An 18,134-nucleotide genomic window follows, 5' to 3' on the forward strand; every position below is an offset into this window, starting at 1 on the left:
CTGAAAAAGCGCATGCACACACCACCAACCAACATAGAGCTGACACAGTGTGTTTCTGTGTTAGTTTGTTTATTCGGGGTAGCAGCAAAGTTGTGTAAGTGTGTTTGTTTAAAGCTGGATTTCGTAGCGGTAACAACTGGGTTATGAGTCGCAGGCCGTAAGTAAAACTACATCGAATGTCCATGTTTTGTTGGCAATCGGCGCGTAAGTACGTATAACGTAAACCACATGAACATGTAGTAAATCATAAGTTATCCAGAGATAGTTGGATAATGTTTTGTGTGTTGCTTGATCATGACTCGCTCCGCCTGCGGTACGCCTGATAAAACTAAAGACTCTTCAGAGATATGAAGAATGTAATAGTACTCTGTAGGTAGTCAAGATTAACATGAAATAAGCAAAAAAACCTGTGTGTTATGTGACCTTTAATATGTGTCTGTCCTCTACTGGAACAGGTTGTCCAGCCTCCATGCTCTCGGTAAACCAGCTGATGTCCAACAGATTAACTGAACTGGAAGATTCTTGTCCAGTTTGGTGGTTGTTAATCCAGGTCTGGACGTCATCTCCAGTGTTGTTCTCTGACACTACATGTGTGATGGACGAACTGTGAGATAAATTCATATATATTATGTAAATATATGTATTTCTATATAAATAGATATAAATATATTTCTGGGCAAAGATTAATCGCGATTAATCGCATATACAAAATAAAATAGATTTTTTTTTTGCATAAAATATGTGTGTGGACTGTGTGTAATTATTATGTATATTTAACCACAATCACATACATATATTCATTTTAGAATTTTTTTATTTATATATCAATTTTTTATATTTATATATAATATAGAATCTATAAAAATATAAATAAATATATATAAACATGTAAATGTTTCTTAAATACATACATGAATGTGTGTGTATTTATATACATAATAATTACACACAGCACACACTCATACATTATGCAAAAATCACTTTTATTTTGTATGCGATTAATCGCGATTAATCTTCGCCCCGCATATATATGGTTTTCTTTTCATTACCTTGGGTAACAAATTTGTTAACATCATGAATATGTAAATCATTCAGCACAAACTATTGAATTATTTACATATTCATGATGTTAACTTTGTTACCCAAGCTAATGAAAAGCATGGTAATAGTATGGTATTGAGAGACAGCAAGCTCAAATCGCGGCAGTGGCAGCTAGTAGTGGCACTTCCGGCATCAGTAGTGGCACTTCCGGCATCTGGCTCATTTTGAGGCATCTAGTAGTGGCACTTGAGGCATCTGACTTATTTTGTTTGTGGCATCTCCGGCATCTTAAGGCAGCTAATCGTGGCACTTCCGTCATCGGACTCATTTTGAGGCAGCTAGTGGTGGCACCGTGACTTTTTGAGGCAGCTGACAGTTTTTGTGTCCTTTAGGGGTGGCACTTCAGCGTCATATATTTGTACCAGCTGTTTTACGCGGTCGTTGTGCTGTCGTGCTGGCTGTCAGTCGGCCATTTCGAGATGCCTCGGGAACTATGGGGAACTAGGTGCCACAACTCTTGGCACTATGGCATTTTGCTGGCGTTCATTTAATTCACGCGAGGTGCGTGTGTGTGCGCGTGCGTGTGTGTGTGTTGTCATGAATGTGCGCGTACGCTGGCTGACAGTCGTTTATAGGCAGTGGTGTAGTGGTGTCTGGAGAAGTGGGTATACTCTAAATTTATGCCCCCAGTAGAAGTGGGTATACTCTTAATGTATGCCCCCAGTAGAAGTGGGTATACCCCATGCCATCAAATAAAGAGGTGGGTATACTCCGTATACCTGCGTATACCCTGCACTACACCACTGTTTATAGGTGCGGGTATTTCGAGATGCCACGGTTACTCTTGAGATGCCACCACTCTGCGAATAGAAATAATAGAATTCTAGTTTTCTCACTTTGTTCATCTTATTATTTTAGCGGGCAGACTGAGAAGCACGTGGCTAAAATGTTTCTAATTTATTTAAACAGTATTTTAAAACTAGGAAACCCCCTCTTTTACCAATTATTACAGTATTGCAATTCTCTTGTCTACCGGTAGGTGCCCCCAAGCACAAACGGGAAACGCCGGGGCCAAGACTATATCAAGTTCTGATATAAGGTTTCTCAAATAAAAAATACCATACTGTTATTACTTGTCTTTGACCACACAGGGTGGAGATTCACATGTACCCCAGGCCAGCAGTGCAGCATTGTACATTAACACCTGTGATTTTAGTGTGAATAAATGTTCAAAATAAATTTTGAATGACTCTTTTTAGTTATTGTGTTGTGAATGTAAAACTTTTTAAAAAATAAGTAAAAGAAAAACATCACAGTTTGTTTATCAGACCAAACAACCAAGATATGTTTCATATCCACAATTGATTTGTTGCAAAAAGAGCATTGTGTACTAATGCTTGGTATTTGTCACTTTATGTACTGTAAGTCAAACATTCTCATTCTCCTCACCACCACGATGTGCAGGTTTGTGTCATATGAATTAACGGAATTTATAAAATATTAAAATAATGTAACAAAACTATATGTAATTATACCGGCACAGAATCATATAACAATTAGTTATTACAGTGACATTCCTGTTATTTTCGAATTTCTTGTTACCTATAGGCTACTCATTGTGCACTGTTTTCCTCGTTCATACTGTTTATTGAGCAACTGTACAATTTATAAAATTTTCTATTTTGTGATTGTATGTATTTTACTGCATATAGAGTATACATTATATATTTTATTGTCTTGATTTAATTTATTGTAAAGTAATCTTTTGTTTTCAGTATTTGTATTTGTATCTGTAACAATCACCTTTAAGCGTTTATTGTGTCTTTCAGCACAGTTACATATGTGACCCATTCTGTCTAAATGAGTGGGATGTTTTCAGAAAAAATAAGTAGCCTACATTAATCCCTAGTTTAGCGATTCAAATACTTAAACATCTATTAATTAAACATACGTTTTCTGAGAGTGAAATGATTTATACTAAGATGCGTGTCATGTCTGACATCTTGGTTTCGGTTTAAAAACATGTCGGAATTTGAAAATAAAATGCAGGGCTGCGTTTCCCGATAACGTTCTCTCTTAGCGCACTACGAAGACTCTTAAGTTAAACCTTAACTACAGGTTTACCTTTTCTAGGCGTGTTTCCCGAACTGTACCTTAGCGGATTTCTTAAGGTATACTTTCTTACGTACGACGTTACCAGGTGCTGTCCATAGCGATGGTGCTGAATAGGTTGATATCGATTGCTCGACAATCAATTGTTCACTTTATGTAATAGGTACTTCGCTGCGTAATGAGAGAGCGGTGTTATTTATTAAAGAAACATTTCAGAAATAGTTCAAGTTACATTTATTAGGAATATCTGGTAAAAATATTTCAAATTGCAAACAACTAAATATAAACCTTGTATATTTTATTTTATATGAAACCCATGCAAAACCCATTTCATGTCCAAAAGTATTATGCATAAACTGCTCCAATGCATCCATTATTCCTTCACTTTAGAGGATAATTTATATTAGGGGTTCCCAATAAATGCGTTGCACAGGGGAATAAGGTGGGTCGTGCAAGTCAGGGGCGGATTTAGTGATTTGGGGGCTCAAGGCGAACCATGTGTCGGGGCCCTAACTATGCACCCTTTATGCACCCTTTACTGTATTTTTCTCTTTTTCATCGCTATCTCTTTTTTCCTCTGAGTTACATAAGTTTCAGCCCCCAATGAGGTTGAGATTAATACTGTTTGATAATATGATTGGATTTTATACTAACCGCAGTACTACATAGTAAAAAAGACGTGTATAACAATTATGTACTTTTTATTTTACTTTGTGTACTTAATTTCTTTAATACATTTTCATTTAATGCCACATTACATACAAAATATATTTTAAATTAAAATACTTTGTATTCAAATGAACATAATATGATGAGAAGAAACATAATATGGTTTTAAAATAATGCAATCATAGGTGTTAAGAACTCGAAATAAGATAAACAAGGGGAGAAATTTGACTTTCTATATGGATGGTAAAGTGTCATGTATTGCTTCTGCATTACATTAGGTAAACAGTTTTTATATTATTGAACTATACAGATGTCATCTATGTACACATCTTGTACTTTGATGTTCGCTAGTGATATGCAGGGCAAAGCCGAAGCATGCTCCCGTTTTCATATGAGATTTAAATGAGACTAAAGCGATCACGAATTCGTGTGCAGATTGGGGATGAATTACAATCTTTAGTGGTGCTTGGCAGACATTTCGGCGGACTAAAGCTTACTGTACCTGAGATTACACGCTAATATTATATAAACTGTAGATCCTGTGTTATTTGCGGAGCATACTTACCGGCAGACTATCAGTGTCCGTGGCCGAGAGAGAGCTGTGTCTGACGGAAAAGAGGTTGCTGAAAGCAGCACAGACCGTGGCAGTGTTTGTGTGGAGAAAAGCGGAGACTTTTGCAACATTTTTGTGTGAATCATCTTTTCTGCTCCATTGGTGTAGCTACGTTTCACTCTTAGTTTATTTCCTTGCAGCTTCGCTCTTTAATGTATCAAACTCACTCGCTGCTGCCTGCAGCTCTGCTCGCTTTGTTGATTTGAGCTACGCGCCGATATATCCGGTAGTGCATGGAATGATCCACTCTAAACTATAATGGGGGGCGCATTCATGCAGATGTAATAATAACGTTCAAACCTTTTATGGGAATATACTGAAAAACACAAACGATGTTTAAATAGAATTCGTAATTAAACAAAATTATGATAGTTTTCTGGGAATCTTGATGATAAGCAGGGGCAAAAAGTGGCAGCTCACCAAGTACACCCCTGCATTTCGGGGCCCCTTGGTAAGGCGGGGCCCAAGGCAACTGCCGACCTTTGCCTAATGGTAAGTCCGCCCCTGGTGCAAGTCACCTGCTGTGCATTACACTTAAAATATATAGAAACAAATTGTTGTTCATTAGTTCACGCGTTTATTGTTCTTGGACACTGGATGCGCATACCGCGCGGTTACAATGCGGATAATGCTTAATGGACCCATTTCTGGAGCCTGTCTGTCTACCTTCAAATATAACATATAAAATATATATTATAAAATATATAAATATATATTGCTTTAGATTTTAGCTTTTTATTTTGAATGTTTATAAAGAATATGGCATGCAGTTGCCTCAAAGTTATAAAACATTAAAACACTTCGATGCAAAGTCGAATTAATATTAATAATCATAATTAGGAAAATAAACAATGATTTTGTGATGAATGTGCTCCCGTGGCATGCGATTTTTACCTGATTTATTTATTTGCAGCTAAAATACTAGCCGGTAGACTAAAGATTTAACAGATATGAAATGCACAAATGAAATAGTGAGATTCGCGGTATAGCTGCCATAATTTCACCAACTCATCCACCCAAAATATATTTTTTAAATAGTTTCTTAAGCTTGTAGCATTTAATAGTTCGAAGCTGATGTCTTTGGGAAACATAAGAAAAAATCTAACAACCATCAATGTAATGATGTCAAATTATGTGAATGTTTTATTCTTTAAATATAAAAAATATTTGCCCAATTGAACACGGAGTGTGCAACTTTTCTTTTTTTTTTTTACAAATATGAGGATAATGTAAGCTTTTATCACAGTCATGGCCCCTAGCGGAGTCAAGTGGGATAAGGTCAAGTTAAGAGTGCTCCAGACCAACCTTCCGAACGAATGACTTACAGAAGGGATACGTAACTAAGAACGTTTCGGGGAACACGTATTAACGATAAGGTACAGCTTAAGGTACAACTTAAGAACGACGTAGAGCTAAGAAGGTTTCGGGGAACGCAGCCCAGGACTTGCTTGACGTTTAAAGAGTTATTAAGAGAGATAAGTTTTAAGTTAAAAAGTTATTAAGATCGACAAGACTCGCGCTGACTGACCCGAAACGCAACACACAGTACGTGCACTGACAGAATAGTTCAAAAACAAATTCTTTTGACAAGAATTTACGAAAGCATAATAAGCATTACTACAAACTTGCTGTGCTCATTATTAACTATGTCCATAGCCTACACCGTTTGCGCGAACAGAACGAATTGTTTAAAAAAACTTCCTTATTAATTTTCATCTAAATTAATAAATAATCAGATATTCGTTTAAAATTTCAAATAACAGTATGCTCTATTATTTTAAAGTCAGTTTTGACTTAGTTTCAAAACAAGCAAAATTATTTTAAACAATAAGGTAATTAGAAAGATTTAATTCAAATGTTTCAGTTGTTATTTACTTACTTTATTTTTTATGTTAATTGCAATTCATGTCATAATATTCAGTTTAAATTTTGCTTTTAAAATGTTACATTTTCATATTTTTATCTATTTACTTATTTATTGTATATTCACCTAGATTGACAATGAAGCTTGCTTTAACTAAAAGATCATCTGTGACCGAAGTCACGGAGACACGGAGTTATTAACGAATATTTTATTATCAGAGTGCAGCATTTTATCAAGGTTTTCTGGTCTTGTGTAATTAAATAAAATACAAATAAAATAAAAGGCTCATTTTTTACAGTTGGGTTAAAAGAAGTTTGATATTAGCAGCGTTTTAAAACTAATTCCAAAACAGCTCGCGTTTCTAAGGGACACGCAGAAAATGTCATTCATGTCATTTTATAGATTGCACTCATTCACTTCACACACATATTATACATGCTTTAAGGGGTGTATAATTTAGCGCTGTTCCAGTAAACACGTGATTATGTCTGGCCGAATATTTTTTCTGTTATTCGGATGAATTCGTAATTCGTTTTAAAGCCATTATACGTGCCCTTCCGAATAACGTATTCGGCTTCGGGCACATCCCTAATCTATTGTTTCTCATGCCGTTTTTCTTGGGCACAAAATGAACAAAATTGAATTTCCATTGTAACAAAAATTATGAATTAAAATATTTAAATGATGTGTAAAAACTAAATTCAAATAGAAGGGTTAAACTAAAACTGAAAATGATTTCATAATTTTTCCGTATTATTAAGTTTAATCGGCAGAACAAAAAAAGATATTTAAAAATAAAATTGACAACCAACAACTTGCAGGGGGCACAATAAGTAAAAGCATAGGCGGTGTTTCTCGTTTGTGCTTGGGGGCACCTACCGGTAGACAAGAGAATTGCAATACTGTAAGATTAGTAAAAGATGGGGGCTTCCTGGTTTTAAAATACTGTTTAAATAAATTATAAATATTTTAGCCACGTGTTTCTCAGTCTGCCCGCTAAAATAATAAGATAAGATGAACAAAGTGAGAAAACTAGAATTCTATTATTTCTATTCCGGGGGGCAGAGTGGTGGCATCTCAAGAGTAACCGTGGCATCTCGAAATGCCCGCACCTATAAACGACTGTCAGCCAGCGTGCGCGCACAATCATGACAACACACTCACACATGGCCGACTGACAGCCAGCACGCAAACATTATGACAGCACAAAAACCGCGTAAACAGCTGGTACAAATATACGAGGCGGTGCTACCCCTAAATGACACAAAAACTGTCAGCTGCCTCAAAAAGTCACGGTGCCACCACTAGCTGCCTCAAGATGAGTCCGATGCCGGAAGTGCCACGATTAGCTGCCTTAAGATGCCGGAGGTGCCACAAACAATAGTCAGATGCCTCAAGTGCCACTACTAGATGCCTCAAAATGAGCCAGATGCCGGAAGTGCCACCACTAGCTGCCACTGCCGCGCGGAAGTGCCACTACTAGATGCCTCAAAATGAGCCAGATGCCGGAAGTGCCACTACTAGCTGCCACTGCCGCGATTTGAGCTTGGCCCTACTGATGGTATTTTTGTTAGCATGTTTTAAATTGAAAGTAATTCTACCTGTAAGTGTCTGTAATAAGAAATCCTTTGCTTCGTCCTAGTCGTGTGAGAAATGCTCGTCTAGTTGATCCCATCTTTCTCTCCAAGATGAAAATCGACACATGAGGAAACTTACAAGTTTGATTTGGTTGGTTTATAGTTTGAGACACTTTCCTGCGTTTTAACGGGATCATGGTGTATGGATTACTTAAACTTTCCTGCAGTAATAAATCATTAAAACATTGTTATCACCTACTATATCAGTGAACAGATAAAACGTCTATCCCTGCCCGGTATATATCTGTAAATTCCACGCATTGAAGATGTCAAACGTCAAGTAATGAAATTGAATTATTGGGCGGAACGGCAAATAACATAAGAGCATAATTGGGCGGGGATTTGGCCCGGAAGTTATCTCTAATTGGCCCTCTGCAATGGATTAAAAATTAAATCTAAAAAATGTCAGGTTAAAATGATAAAATTGTATTCATTTTTAATTAGTAATAAATTAAACATGATCATTTACGATACATCTCATAATAGATATCATAATAGCATAACACTCAAAATCCTTAAAGATTTAATAAAATAAATAAATTCTACAACATTTTTTACACATTTTTATCAAATAGTCACCATAAGAATTAGAATTCAAATTTAAATAAAAGATAAAACCATCACGTATCATTTATTTAAATTAATATATATTTAAACATTTATGCTTTCTTTGGCATATTTAATAACAACAAACGTCCTATGAAATTTAAGGGCGACTCCATTAAAGAGTTAGATTTTGAGCTGCCGAGCGCCCTCTTGTGGAACATAACCAGATAACATTTACAGTTGGTGCACTCAAAAAACAGCGCCGGCTGGGAACAGATGCTTTAGTGCACCCAAAAACACCTCCGGCTGGGTACAGACACAAATCGCATACGTTCCGACTGAACACCACAATAACTTGCACAATAACACAAATCAAACTGTGAAAGTAAAACGACTTCGGGCATCGTCTCATCCTGTCGTTGTAATGTGCTAACTTATTCGATACAGGAGCAGGAGTCGTTTACGGGTACGTTTCTGGTACTGCCAAGTTAAAACTTATTTTCACGGTTGACATCACAAAATTACGCAAAATGCAATAACTAAGGTTTAAAAGTTAGCGATTTATTTTTAAGCACGTCATATGTCATAATAAAACAATAAGGTAAAAAAAACAACGCAGGGGTTATGACCCTTGCACTAAGGCACGTGGTTACACTACATAAACACATCTTCATGTTAATCATTCATTTTGATAAAGTGGGATATCCTCTGTTTCTCTTATAAGAGATTTATTTTGCAATGAAATGTCACTCTTTTCAGTCGTTAAAGGACATCTGACAGTCTTTCAAACAAATCGGGTTCATTTTACTAACATACGATTTGATACAAATGATGTGTCATGTCATCTGTTGATCATGCTGAAGTCATATGACTCCTGCAGTCGCACTTCCTCAAACTTTATCGGCCCATCCCACACCGTGCTGTTCATTCTAACCCTGTTCCCCATGCTTGACACGATCTCCACAGGCACACAGATCGCAAGTTCCAGGTAATGTTTGGCCTCATGGCGAGCTCGTGGATCGGTCACTGTCTGTTGGTCACGCTGCTCACCTGCACGCTCAGGTGTTCGCACAGTGCCAAACGCAACAACATCGTTCTTATTCTCACCGACGACCAGGACGTAGAGATGGGAGGAATGGTAAGTCATTCAGTGTCATGAACTGCTCAATAAACATTTGAAACCATCACAGACATTCTAATGGATTTAATGGTTATAGTGGGAGTTGTATTGGCTTAATGGAAACTAAAGGTCTGGGGGTCTATACTGGTAATGTGGCGAATGGGAACCAATATCTGATTGCATCAAACTGTATTCATTTATCAGATGTTTAATTCAGTGGTGAAGTACAGTATGGCTCACATACACAGCTATTATGGTGTAAACCAGAGTTTAAAGGTGCATTGTGTAACTTTTAGAAGGACCTCTTGACAGAAATACAATATTGAACTGTATTGTTTTTATCTACGTACACCGTGGGTCCCCTTACATGGAAGTCGCCAATATGGGCTAATTTTAATTTTTGGGTGAACTATTACTTTACAGGGCTTATCCTAGTCCTAGACTAAAATGCATGTTTGAGCACACCTTGTATAGACATATCTTAACACATATCGGTGGTATTGTTTTGTCTCAACATGCACACCAGTATTGGTAAGGTTTGTTTGTAAAAACTACTTGAATTTACTAATTTAACTAAAGCCTAGCCCTGGCTTAATCTAGTCTTGATAAAGGACACATTGGTAAATCTGAAACTTTTTAGTTACAAGCCCAAATTTGTAACCACTAGCTTTCACCACCTCAGAGAAGCGAAGTCATTTTGAAGCGAATGGGTTTTTGAGGCGTGTAGTGTCATGTTTTTCCGATTGTAAAAATGTCACACGGCTAAAATTGGTGTGACATCTAACTTCCTGTCAACCCTATAGCGTTACAAGCAGATATGTTTGATGGTCTCATTAAGTCCTTCTTTATTCACAGACGCCTATGAAGAAGACCAAAGCTTTGATCGGTGATGCCGGGGTCACCTTCTCCAATGCAGTGAGTGGTTGAGCATGAAGCAAAATCGTCTTAATTTACCCCTCAACTTTTGTGTATCAAGCTTTTCCTTTTCTGTTTAGTTCACTGCCAGCCCTCTGTGCTGTCCCAGTCGTAGCAGCATCCTCTCGGGAAAATATTCACACAATCATTTGGTTCGAAATAACTCAATTTCTGGCAACTGCAGCAGCGTGACGTGGCAGAAAGAGGTGGAGCCGTCTGCCTTTCCTGTGTTCCTCAGCAAGATGCGTTACCAGACCTTCTATGGAGGAAAATATTTGAATCAGGTTTGCCTTTACACCTATATTGTGTTTTGCACCCTCGGCCTACTTTCACGACCTTCAACCTTTTATCTTTCCACTGGTCGAGTCAGACATAACACCTCACACCCCATTTTTCGGGTCTAAACGTCTATCAGAATCTTTAACCATTGCATTAGCGTAAATGTGTGATATTAATAAATAGTGCTCATAAATGGCTATTAAAATTATAGTCTCATATGAAGGAAATGGAGCCTTTGACCCGAAAATGGACTTAACAAGTGGGTTTGGCAACAATGGTATCAGAAGCAAACACAACTTTTTCAAATATTTACAAATTCTGCAAATAGTTTGAAATGTTTAAGCCCGAAGTAACTCGCATTGCATATTGCATATTATAACTCTTCAAAGTTTGTTAATGCTTAAAACCATTTTCAGCATTTCAATATCATGATTAAATGATCAAGTATAATATTGTAATTACATTGTTGTACACATTGTGTATGTGTGTGTGTGTGTTTAGTATGGGTCTAAAGAAGCAGGTGGTGTGGCTCATATTCCTCCAGGCTGGGACCAATGGCATGCGCTGGTGAGTCACGGTCACAAACAGAATCAGATATTCATCAACAAAGCTTGCATTCATGCGGTGTTGTGTATACGATATCAGAAAAAATTGTGCTTCTGTATCTCAGTGGTAAAGCAATGCATTAGCAGCGCAAACGTCATGGGTTCGAACCCAGAGAACACACATACTGATAAAACGTACAGTATACCTTGTAATGCACTGTAAGTGTGTTTGGATAGGTCACGTGGCATGATATCATTGTAGTGTATGTAGCATAAGCAAATCCAGTTTTTAAGCATGTGATGTCTCTTTAACATGATCCTGTAATGTCTGTTTTTTGTTTGTGTGGCACAGGTGGGGAATTCACAGTATTATAATTATACACTTTCTGTGAATGGAAAGGAGGAAAAACATGGAGATAACTATGCAGCGGATTACCTCACAGACCTGGTGGTACGTTTAAAAGGCTTTTAAATCTGAAGTCAGAATGAAACCTCTTTTAGAACCCAGTTTACTTCTGTAAAAGGATGTACAGTGCATATATATATATATATATATATATATATATATATATATATATATATATATATATATATATATATATATATATATATATATATATATATATATATATATATATATATATATATATATATATATATATATAAAAATGTATATGTGTGACCCTGGACCACAAAACCAAGTCTTAAGACACACGGGTACCATATTTTCCGGACTATAAATCACACTTTTTTCCTAGTTTGGCTGGTTCTGCGACTTCTAGTAAGGAGTGAGTTATATGTCAAAATTAATTCATACTGACTAAAATGAACCAAGAGAAACCATTACCGTCTACAGCTTTGAGAGTCTGCTCTATGCTGCTCCTGTATTTATGTAATTGAATGGATTCAGTGATTTGGAATGATTTCGGGAGCTTGGTGAACTTGATTTGGCTTGTCGTGTTAATTTAGCCTGTTCAGCCTCCCAGGTATGTTATGTATGCTATTGTCTATGGTGTAAATATATGTTAATGTTACGTTAACATGTACGGACACCTATTCAGTCTGCTGTTCTGTGTGCTTTTGTTTTGTTGAATAACTTGCCTTTCCAGATTAAATTTCTGTTCTTGGGCTTGGATTTTGCGAAATAATTTTCTAAATAAATGCGACTTATTGTCCAGTGCGACTTATATAGACTATATGTCTTCATGGCGCATTTTTGACTGATGCGACTCCGGAGCGACTTATACGGTATATTTGTACCAATAGCCAAAAACACATTGTATGGGTCAAAATTATAGATTTTTCTTTTATGCCAAAAATCATTAGGATATTAGGTAAAAATATTTTTCTATGAAGATATTTTGTAAATGTCCTACATTAAATATATCAAAACTTTATTTTTGTGAATGATGCACTTGCTAAGGACTTAATTTTGACAACTTTAAAGGCGTTTTTTTGTCAATATTTAGATTTTTTGCACCCTCAGATTTTCAAATAGATGTATCTTGGCCAAATATTGTCCTATGGAAAGCTTATTTATTCCACTTTCAGATTGTTGATAGATAAAACTGTTGATAGATTCAGGGCCGATAAAAACACTACTGCTGCTCTGGAGTTTTTTTTTTTTTTTTACTAAAGCCAGGGGTTCTGAAAGCAGATTACATTAGTCCTATGTTAAATTTCACAATAGTGATTCTTTACAGAACTGTGTGTAATCTGAGATGGCTGAAAGTCTGTTTGCAATATTGCATCTAGTTCATTTCAACGATTTGCAAAGATATAAGCAATCGTTTAAAAATGGCCTATATATCCTGTCAATCAAAAGATAACAGAAAAATGCAATGAATTTGAGCTCTGTTTATAGAAAATGTAAAGAAACATCACTCGTTTAATGTTCAATATTAATGGTCATTAAATGAATGAATCACATTATAAAATATAAACTTCAAAATTGAGTTAATGAATAATCGACTATTGGTATAGGTGGAAAAAGTCAGTTCATCACTTCCACAAGATTTTGTGACTTATTTTATAATCGTGAGCTTTTAATGATTTTGTAATATTGCATAAATCATGTGTGTTAATAAGCAAAGTCTTGTTTGTTGCATGCAGTTAAACCGGTCGCTGCATTTCCTAGAAGAGCGAAGTCCCAATCATCCGTTTTTCATGATGTTGTGTCCACCATCACCTCACTCCCCGTGGACGGCCGCTCCTCAGTATCAGAAGTCCTTCAGTGATGTCAAAGCGCCACGTGATGGCAGCTTCAACAAACCTGGAAAGGTCATTAACTCATTCAGTATTAAATAATTTGACAGCTAGCATTCCTTTACATGTATTATTAATACAGTTTTTTGTATTGAAATATATCTGCATCATATACAATGCTATTTGCATAACGGCCAATTAAGTTAATTAAAAGAATACCATGATAGTACTGTAACCAAAACCCTATATTATTAATACCATAGTACTATTTTAACTATTCCTGCTTATTTTAGGACAAACATTGGTTATTAAGGCAGCCGGTGAACCCAATGCCCAGCAGCTCCATCGATTACCTTGACAACGCCTATCGCAGCAGGTACGTAGAGCAACGCACATTTCATTAAAATGACCACCAAAGAAGTAAATGATGACGTAGCATCTCTGACAGGTGGCGAACACTTCTGTCTGTGGACGATATGGTGGAACAGGTGGTGAAGAAACTGGATTCAATAAAGGAGCTGGATAACACGTACATCATCTACACATCTGACCACGGCTATCACACTGGTGAGACTTCACGACCTCTGTCACATCTGTTGTTGTCTTGCTTTAACTCTTTCCCGCCAGTGTTTTTTTTAAGTTGTCTTTTTTTTAAGTGTTATTTTTTATCAGTTTAATGCCTCCCAGAAAACTTTCTTTAAATATTTCCACATACAATATATAAAATTTACGAACAAACCATCTGCTTTAACAAAGAAAAGTTTTATCCTATCTTCATTTATTCTTTTTATCACCTCTCAATTATGGGTAGGTTTCTTCAAAAATACAAAATTTTGAGCAAAAAGCTGAGATAATTACATTTTTGTTATGGATCAGATTCAGGATGATGATCAAAACATACAGAGTGTTTTAACTGTTTTTGGATCAGTAGATGCTTCAGTGTTTTATAAGTTGGGTAAAAGCACCACCTAGTGGATAATAGTGGAAATGTGGATTGCTGTAAATAACATCATCTCTTTATATAAATATCTGGATTGCAGGTCAGTTCTCTCTTCCCATTGATAAGCGACAGCTCTATGAGTTTGACATTCGTATTCCTCTCTTGGTTCGGGGGCCGGGAATCAAACCTAACCAAACATTGCAGGTCGGGATAAGTATACACCACTAAATTCCTGTGATGCACGAAGCTATAAATCTGTATAAAATTTTAATTCTGGAAGATGTTTGATTTGTTTAGTCTCCAGTGATGAATATAGATTTACCATTGACCATCCTTGACATCGCTGGTGTAAACCTCTCCACTGTTAACATGGATGGACAGTCATTCCTTCCACAGATGGTAAGCTATTATATTCCAAATTCCATGTTTTTACCCATTTTTGCATTACAATGCCTATTTGGATGAATCGTCACATGATGTTTAGTCTCAAAATCAATCTTAATGTTTTTTTCATGAAGGCTCCATCATTGCGCAACGGCACCGAACGGCCGTTCTTCTTGGTGGAGTACACTGGTGAGGGATATTCCTCTAAAGATCCCAGCTGCCCCAAACTCGGCCCTGGACTAGCTGTAGGTGACTCAATATCAAGTATTTCTCTATAATCCTCTCAGATGTCTTAATCGTTGCTTTATTTCTCATTCTCGCCTCTCTAGCATTGTTTCCCAGACTGTGTGTGTGAAGATGCCTTTAACAATACGTATGCCTGCGTCAGAACTTTAAAAGATGGAAACATGCAGTATTGTGAATTTGCAGATAATGAGGTAAGTGTCTGATATCGCGGAAAATCATGATTTCCTGTTGTCCAATGCTGCTTAAAATCTACACGCTGTACCTTTAATTCTCCTGTGATCTCTTCCAGTCATTCGTAGAGATGTACAACCTGACGGCCGATCCCCATCAGCTGGAGAACATTGTGAAGAAGGTTGATCCTAGTATTCTACAGATCATGAACCAAAGGTTGATAAAGCTTCAGTCCTGTATGGGAGACAGCTGTCGAAGCATCAAATGAAACCCCGTGTGCCGGAGGTCGGGCCGGATCCCGACCCAGCAGAGAGCATCGTTTCTGTGATGTGAAGATGTGTGGTTGTGCACATAATTCTTAAAGCAATAGTTCACAAAAAAAATGAATTTCCCCATTTATCACCCTTATGTATGACTTCCTCGCAGGGAAAAGTCATACTGCTTCATCACATGAGGGGGAATTAATGCTTTTTTTTGGTCGATTTGTTGCTTTAATCCTGATCTTTTGAAGTCCACACACTTGCCTACTTAAAATGTGAATACATACATCATGATTCTGATCATTTAGATGCACCTTGATCATTTCCCCTGCTGTTATACAGCTAGCAGGAAACCATTTCTAAGGGCTCTAACCAGTTCAACTGGAAGTTTACTAGTCATCCGACTCGCTTTACTTTCAACCGTTGTCATGCTTTCGTTTTTGTCTCTTTTTGAGCACTTTTATGGTAAATCAAAGTTGTTGTCATGTTATTAATCATGCTAAAAATATACTTGCAACCTAAACATATCCCACCTTGTGTTTTTATAATTTACTCTTATTGTTTTTGGGGCGGACATATTTTTGCACGGTTGTTTTATTACATTTTCTTCATGCTGTGAATCGAAGCATTTCAATAACTGCACATCCCATGACTCAATGCAACTGTTCTGATGTTATTGTTTTAAATTAAATTGTGATTCAAAAAAGGGAAAGCTCTGATATTTAAGGGAACTTTGCCAACTTTTGATTTTATCTATGATCGTGCCTTTTGCACTACAGCAGTGTTTTGTGCCTTTGTACAATACAGATGTCTAATTTTGAATAATCAATAAATGTACAAACAAATATTGTTTATATCGCCTTATCATTTGTGATGCAGCGGTTTAAACTTTAAAAGGGGTTTAACATAATTTTACTTTATCGCTCGGGATGAAGATCTTAAATGATTAAAGTTAACATGCAGTCAGAATTGACCTCACATGTGTATTATGGATTTATAAACGTTTACTTTTCTCATGAAATATCTTTTTCCATTATGTAGATATGTTGTGTATTACAAGAGTAAAATAGTTTGCAAATGTCATGTTCACTTTAGGAAATTACATCTCTATTGAACTTTACATGGATGAAACATACATTATATTTATTCATCCAATGATTTATAAATCCTAAATGATTAAGATCCTTGTTTAGTCAATTTTAAAACACATGAGGCTTTTTTTAATCACAAACAACTTTATTAACAACAAAAACCTCAATCGTCAGTATTTTAATGAAGCAAATTTTCTTGATATACACTTTTGAGTTAAACTCATACAATGTACAGTTTTAAACACAGACATAAAGACAACGTTACAGAAGGTCTATGCACACTCATAGATATTTGTAGACGACTTTCTCCTCAACTGTCTGCACCTCCATTTTAACAGGACACTTGTAGAAGTGGGAGAGCAGCTCCTCCGCGTACCCAATGAGAAAATACAACTTTGGTGGCAAGAGTTTCTGTATCATCACAGCACAAATGATCAGAACGTTGCCTCTACGTTTTATCACCAGTTCATCGGCTAAACAGCCGTGAAATGTCCCGTACATGAATCTTCTGATGAAGACGTCCTCCACAATTCTTTCTGCCGCTCCATCCTCACCTTCAAGATTACCTGTGGGATTGGGTCAGGAAAATTATTTGTTTGTCCTTGCACTTATTACAGGAACATTCCTACTGAGCAACATAGGGTTAAATGGTAGTGTTGGACACAATGGGTTTACAGACCTACCCAGGATTGAATATGATATATTTCAGCAATATAAACTGTGACTTACTAGTGTGTTGTGAGAGCCAGCCTTTTCGATGACCAATGTGATGGGGGTGATACGCCTGCTCATAAGTCAATGGTCTGTCTCCTTTACCTACTCGAATACGAGCTGCACGGTTCTATCAAAGGGAATTTAAACCAAATGAAACTTTTTTGAGTAACTAATGTACACAAATGCACCTTAAACATTAATAATGTGATAAAGTCACGTACCTTTAAACAAGCTGCAGTGCAATGGATATTCCTGAAACATGCAGCTGAATTGAACTGGCTGGCCACCGTCTACAAAAACACAGATTATTAAATGACACTAGATTGAGTTTTGCATTTAACATATACTGTTCACCCCACGTGACATTAAGTGGCAGTATCTCTGTTTTAAGTGCAATGCTGTATATCAGGAACGTAAGATAAACAAGATCCTTATAAATGGAAAAGCGTTAAAATATTAAAGAGAATCTTACCGACAGGAGTTTGGTGTGTCTGATCAAGGGCGTCGCCATGTTTTCTCCTGCAAACTTCACGCGTCTGACCGCAGTGAGGAGCGCATTACTGCCACCTTTCGGCCTGGATGAATATTATACTAGTCAACATTTGAAGTGGATCAAAAAAGTTTATCAAAGTTGTCCTAAGACAAGAATGGGTATTAGGGATTGGTTTTATGTTAAATTTTTTGAATGGTTTTGATCCACTTCGAATGTTGACTAGTGTATAATGACGCATAATAAAATAATATATAATATAAAAAAAATTATAGTAGAGAATATATAATAA

General features: G+C 36.6%; 2 protein-coding genes across 3 annotated transcripts; one reads left to right on the plus strand and one right to left on the minus strand.

Moving 5' to 3' along the window:
* The first annotated feature begins 427 nt into the window (after positions 1 to 427).
* gnsb (glucosamine (N-acetyl)-6-sulfatase (Sanfilippo disease IIID), b) lies at positions 428 to 16,394 on the plus strand. Of its 2 annotated transcripts, none has more exons than XM_065263335.2 (14): positions 428 to 606; positions 9,449 to 9,620; positions 10,458 to 10,517; positions 10,598 to 10,801; positions 11,298 to 11,363; positions 11,694 to 11,792; positions 13,454 to 13,621; positions 13,840 to 13,922; positions 13,995 to 14,113; positions 14,587 to 14,690; positions 14,784 to 14,885; positions 15,005 to 15,115; positions 15,200 to 15,307; positions 15,406 to 16,394. In XM_065263335.2, the coding sequence occupies exons 1-14, from the start codon at positions 431 to 433 to the stop codon at positions 15,553 to 15,555; spliced, it is 1,722 nt and encodes a 573-aa protein (XP_065119407.1). In that variant the 5' UTR covers positions 428 to 430; the 3' UTR covers positions 15,556 to 16,394. The 2 variants fall into 2 exon arrangements, with proteins under 2 accessions (XP_065119407.1, XP_065119422.1); XM_065263350.2 differs by lacking the exon at positions 428 to 606 and adding an exon at positions 8,801 to 8,948.
* A 406-nt stretch (positions 16,395 to 16,800) lies between these two features.
* On the minus strand, positions 16,801 to 17,937 carry mrps24 (mitochondrial ribosomal protein S24). Its single transcript, XM_065263325.1, has 4 exons — positions 17,825 to 17,937; positions 17,574 to 17,642; positions 17,368 to 17,479; positions 16,801 to 17,204 (listed from the first exon to the last, which is right to left on the minus strand). The coding sequence occupies exons 1-4, from the start codon at positions 17,861 to 17,863 to the stop codon at positions 16,921 to 16,923; spliced, it is 504 nt and encodes a 167-aa protein (XP_065119397.1). The 5' UTR covers positions 17,864 to 17,937; the 3' UTR covers positions 16,801 to 16,920.
* Between the last annotated feature and the right edge of the window lie 197 nt (positions 17,938 to 18,134).

Source organism: Paramisgurnus dabryanus, chromosome 10 (genome assembly GCF_030506205.2).
Source record: "Paramisgurnus dabryanus chromosome 10, PD_genome_1.1, whole genome shotgun sequence".
Lineage (NCBI taxonomy): Eukaryota > Metazoa > Chordata > Actinopteri > Cypriniformes > Cobitidae > Paramisgurnus > Paramisgurnus dabryanus.

Bases quoted from the DNA above. Each gene is read 5' to 3' on its own strand.
- mrps24 (XM_065263325.1), bottom strand. From the start codon at position 17,863: ATGGCGACGCCCTTGATCAGACACACCAAACTCCTGTCG. The intron at 17,643-17,824 runs GTAAGATTCTCT...GTGTTTTTGTAG, and splicing joins GACACACCAAACTCCTGTCG to ACGGTGGCCAGCCAGTTCAA. The intron at 17,480-17,573 runs GTACGTGACTTT...TCCCTTTGATAG, and splicing joins GCACTGCAGCTTGTTTAAAG to AACCGTGCAGCTCGTATTCG.
- gnsb (XM_065263335.2), top strand. From the start codon at position 431: ATGTGTCTGTCCTCTACTGGAACAGGTTGTCCAGCCTCCATGCTCTCG. The intron at 607-9,448 runs GTGAGATAAATT...CGATCTCCACAG, and splicing joins ACATGTGTGATGGACGAACT to GCACACAGATCGCAAGTTCC. The intron at 11,364-11,693 runs GTGAGTCACGGT...TGTGTGGCACAG, and splicing joins GGGACCAATGGCATGCGCTG to GTGGGGAATTCACAGTATTA.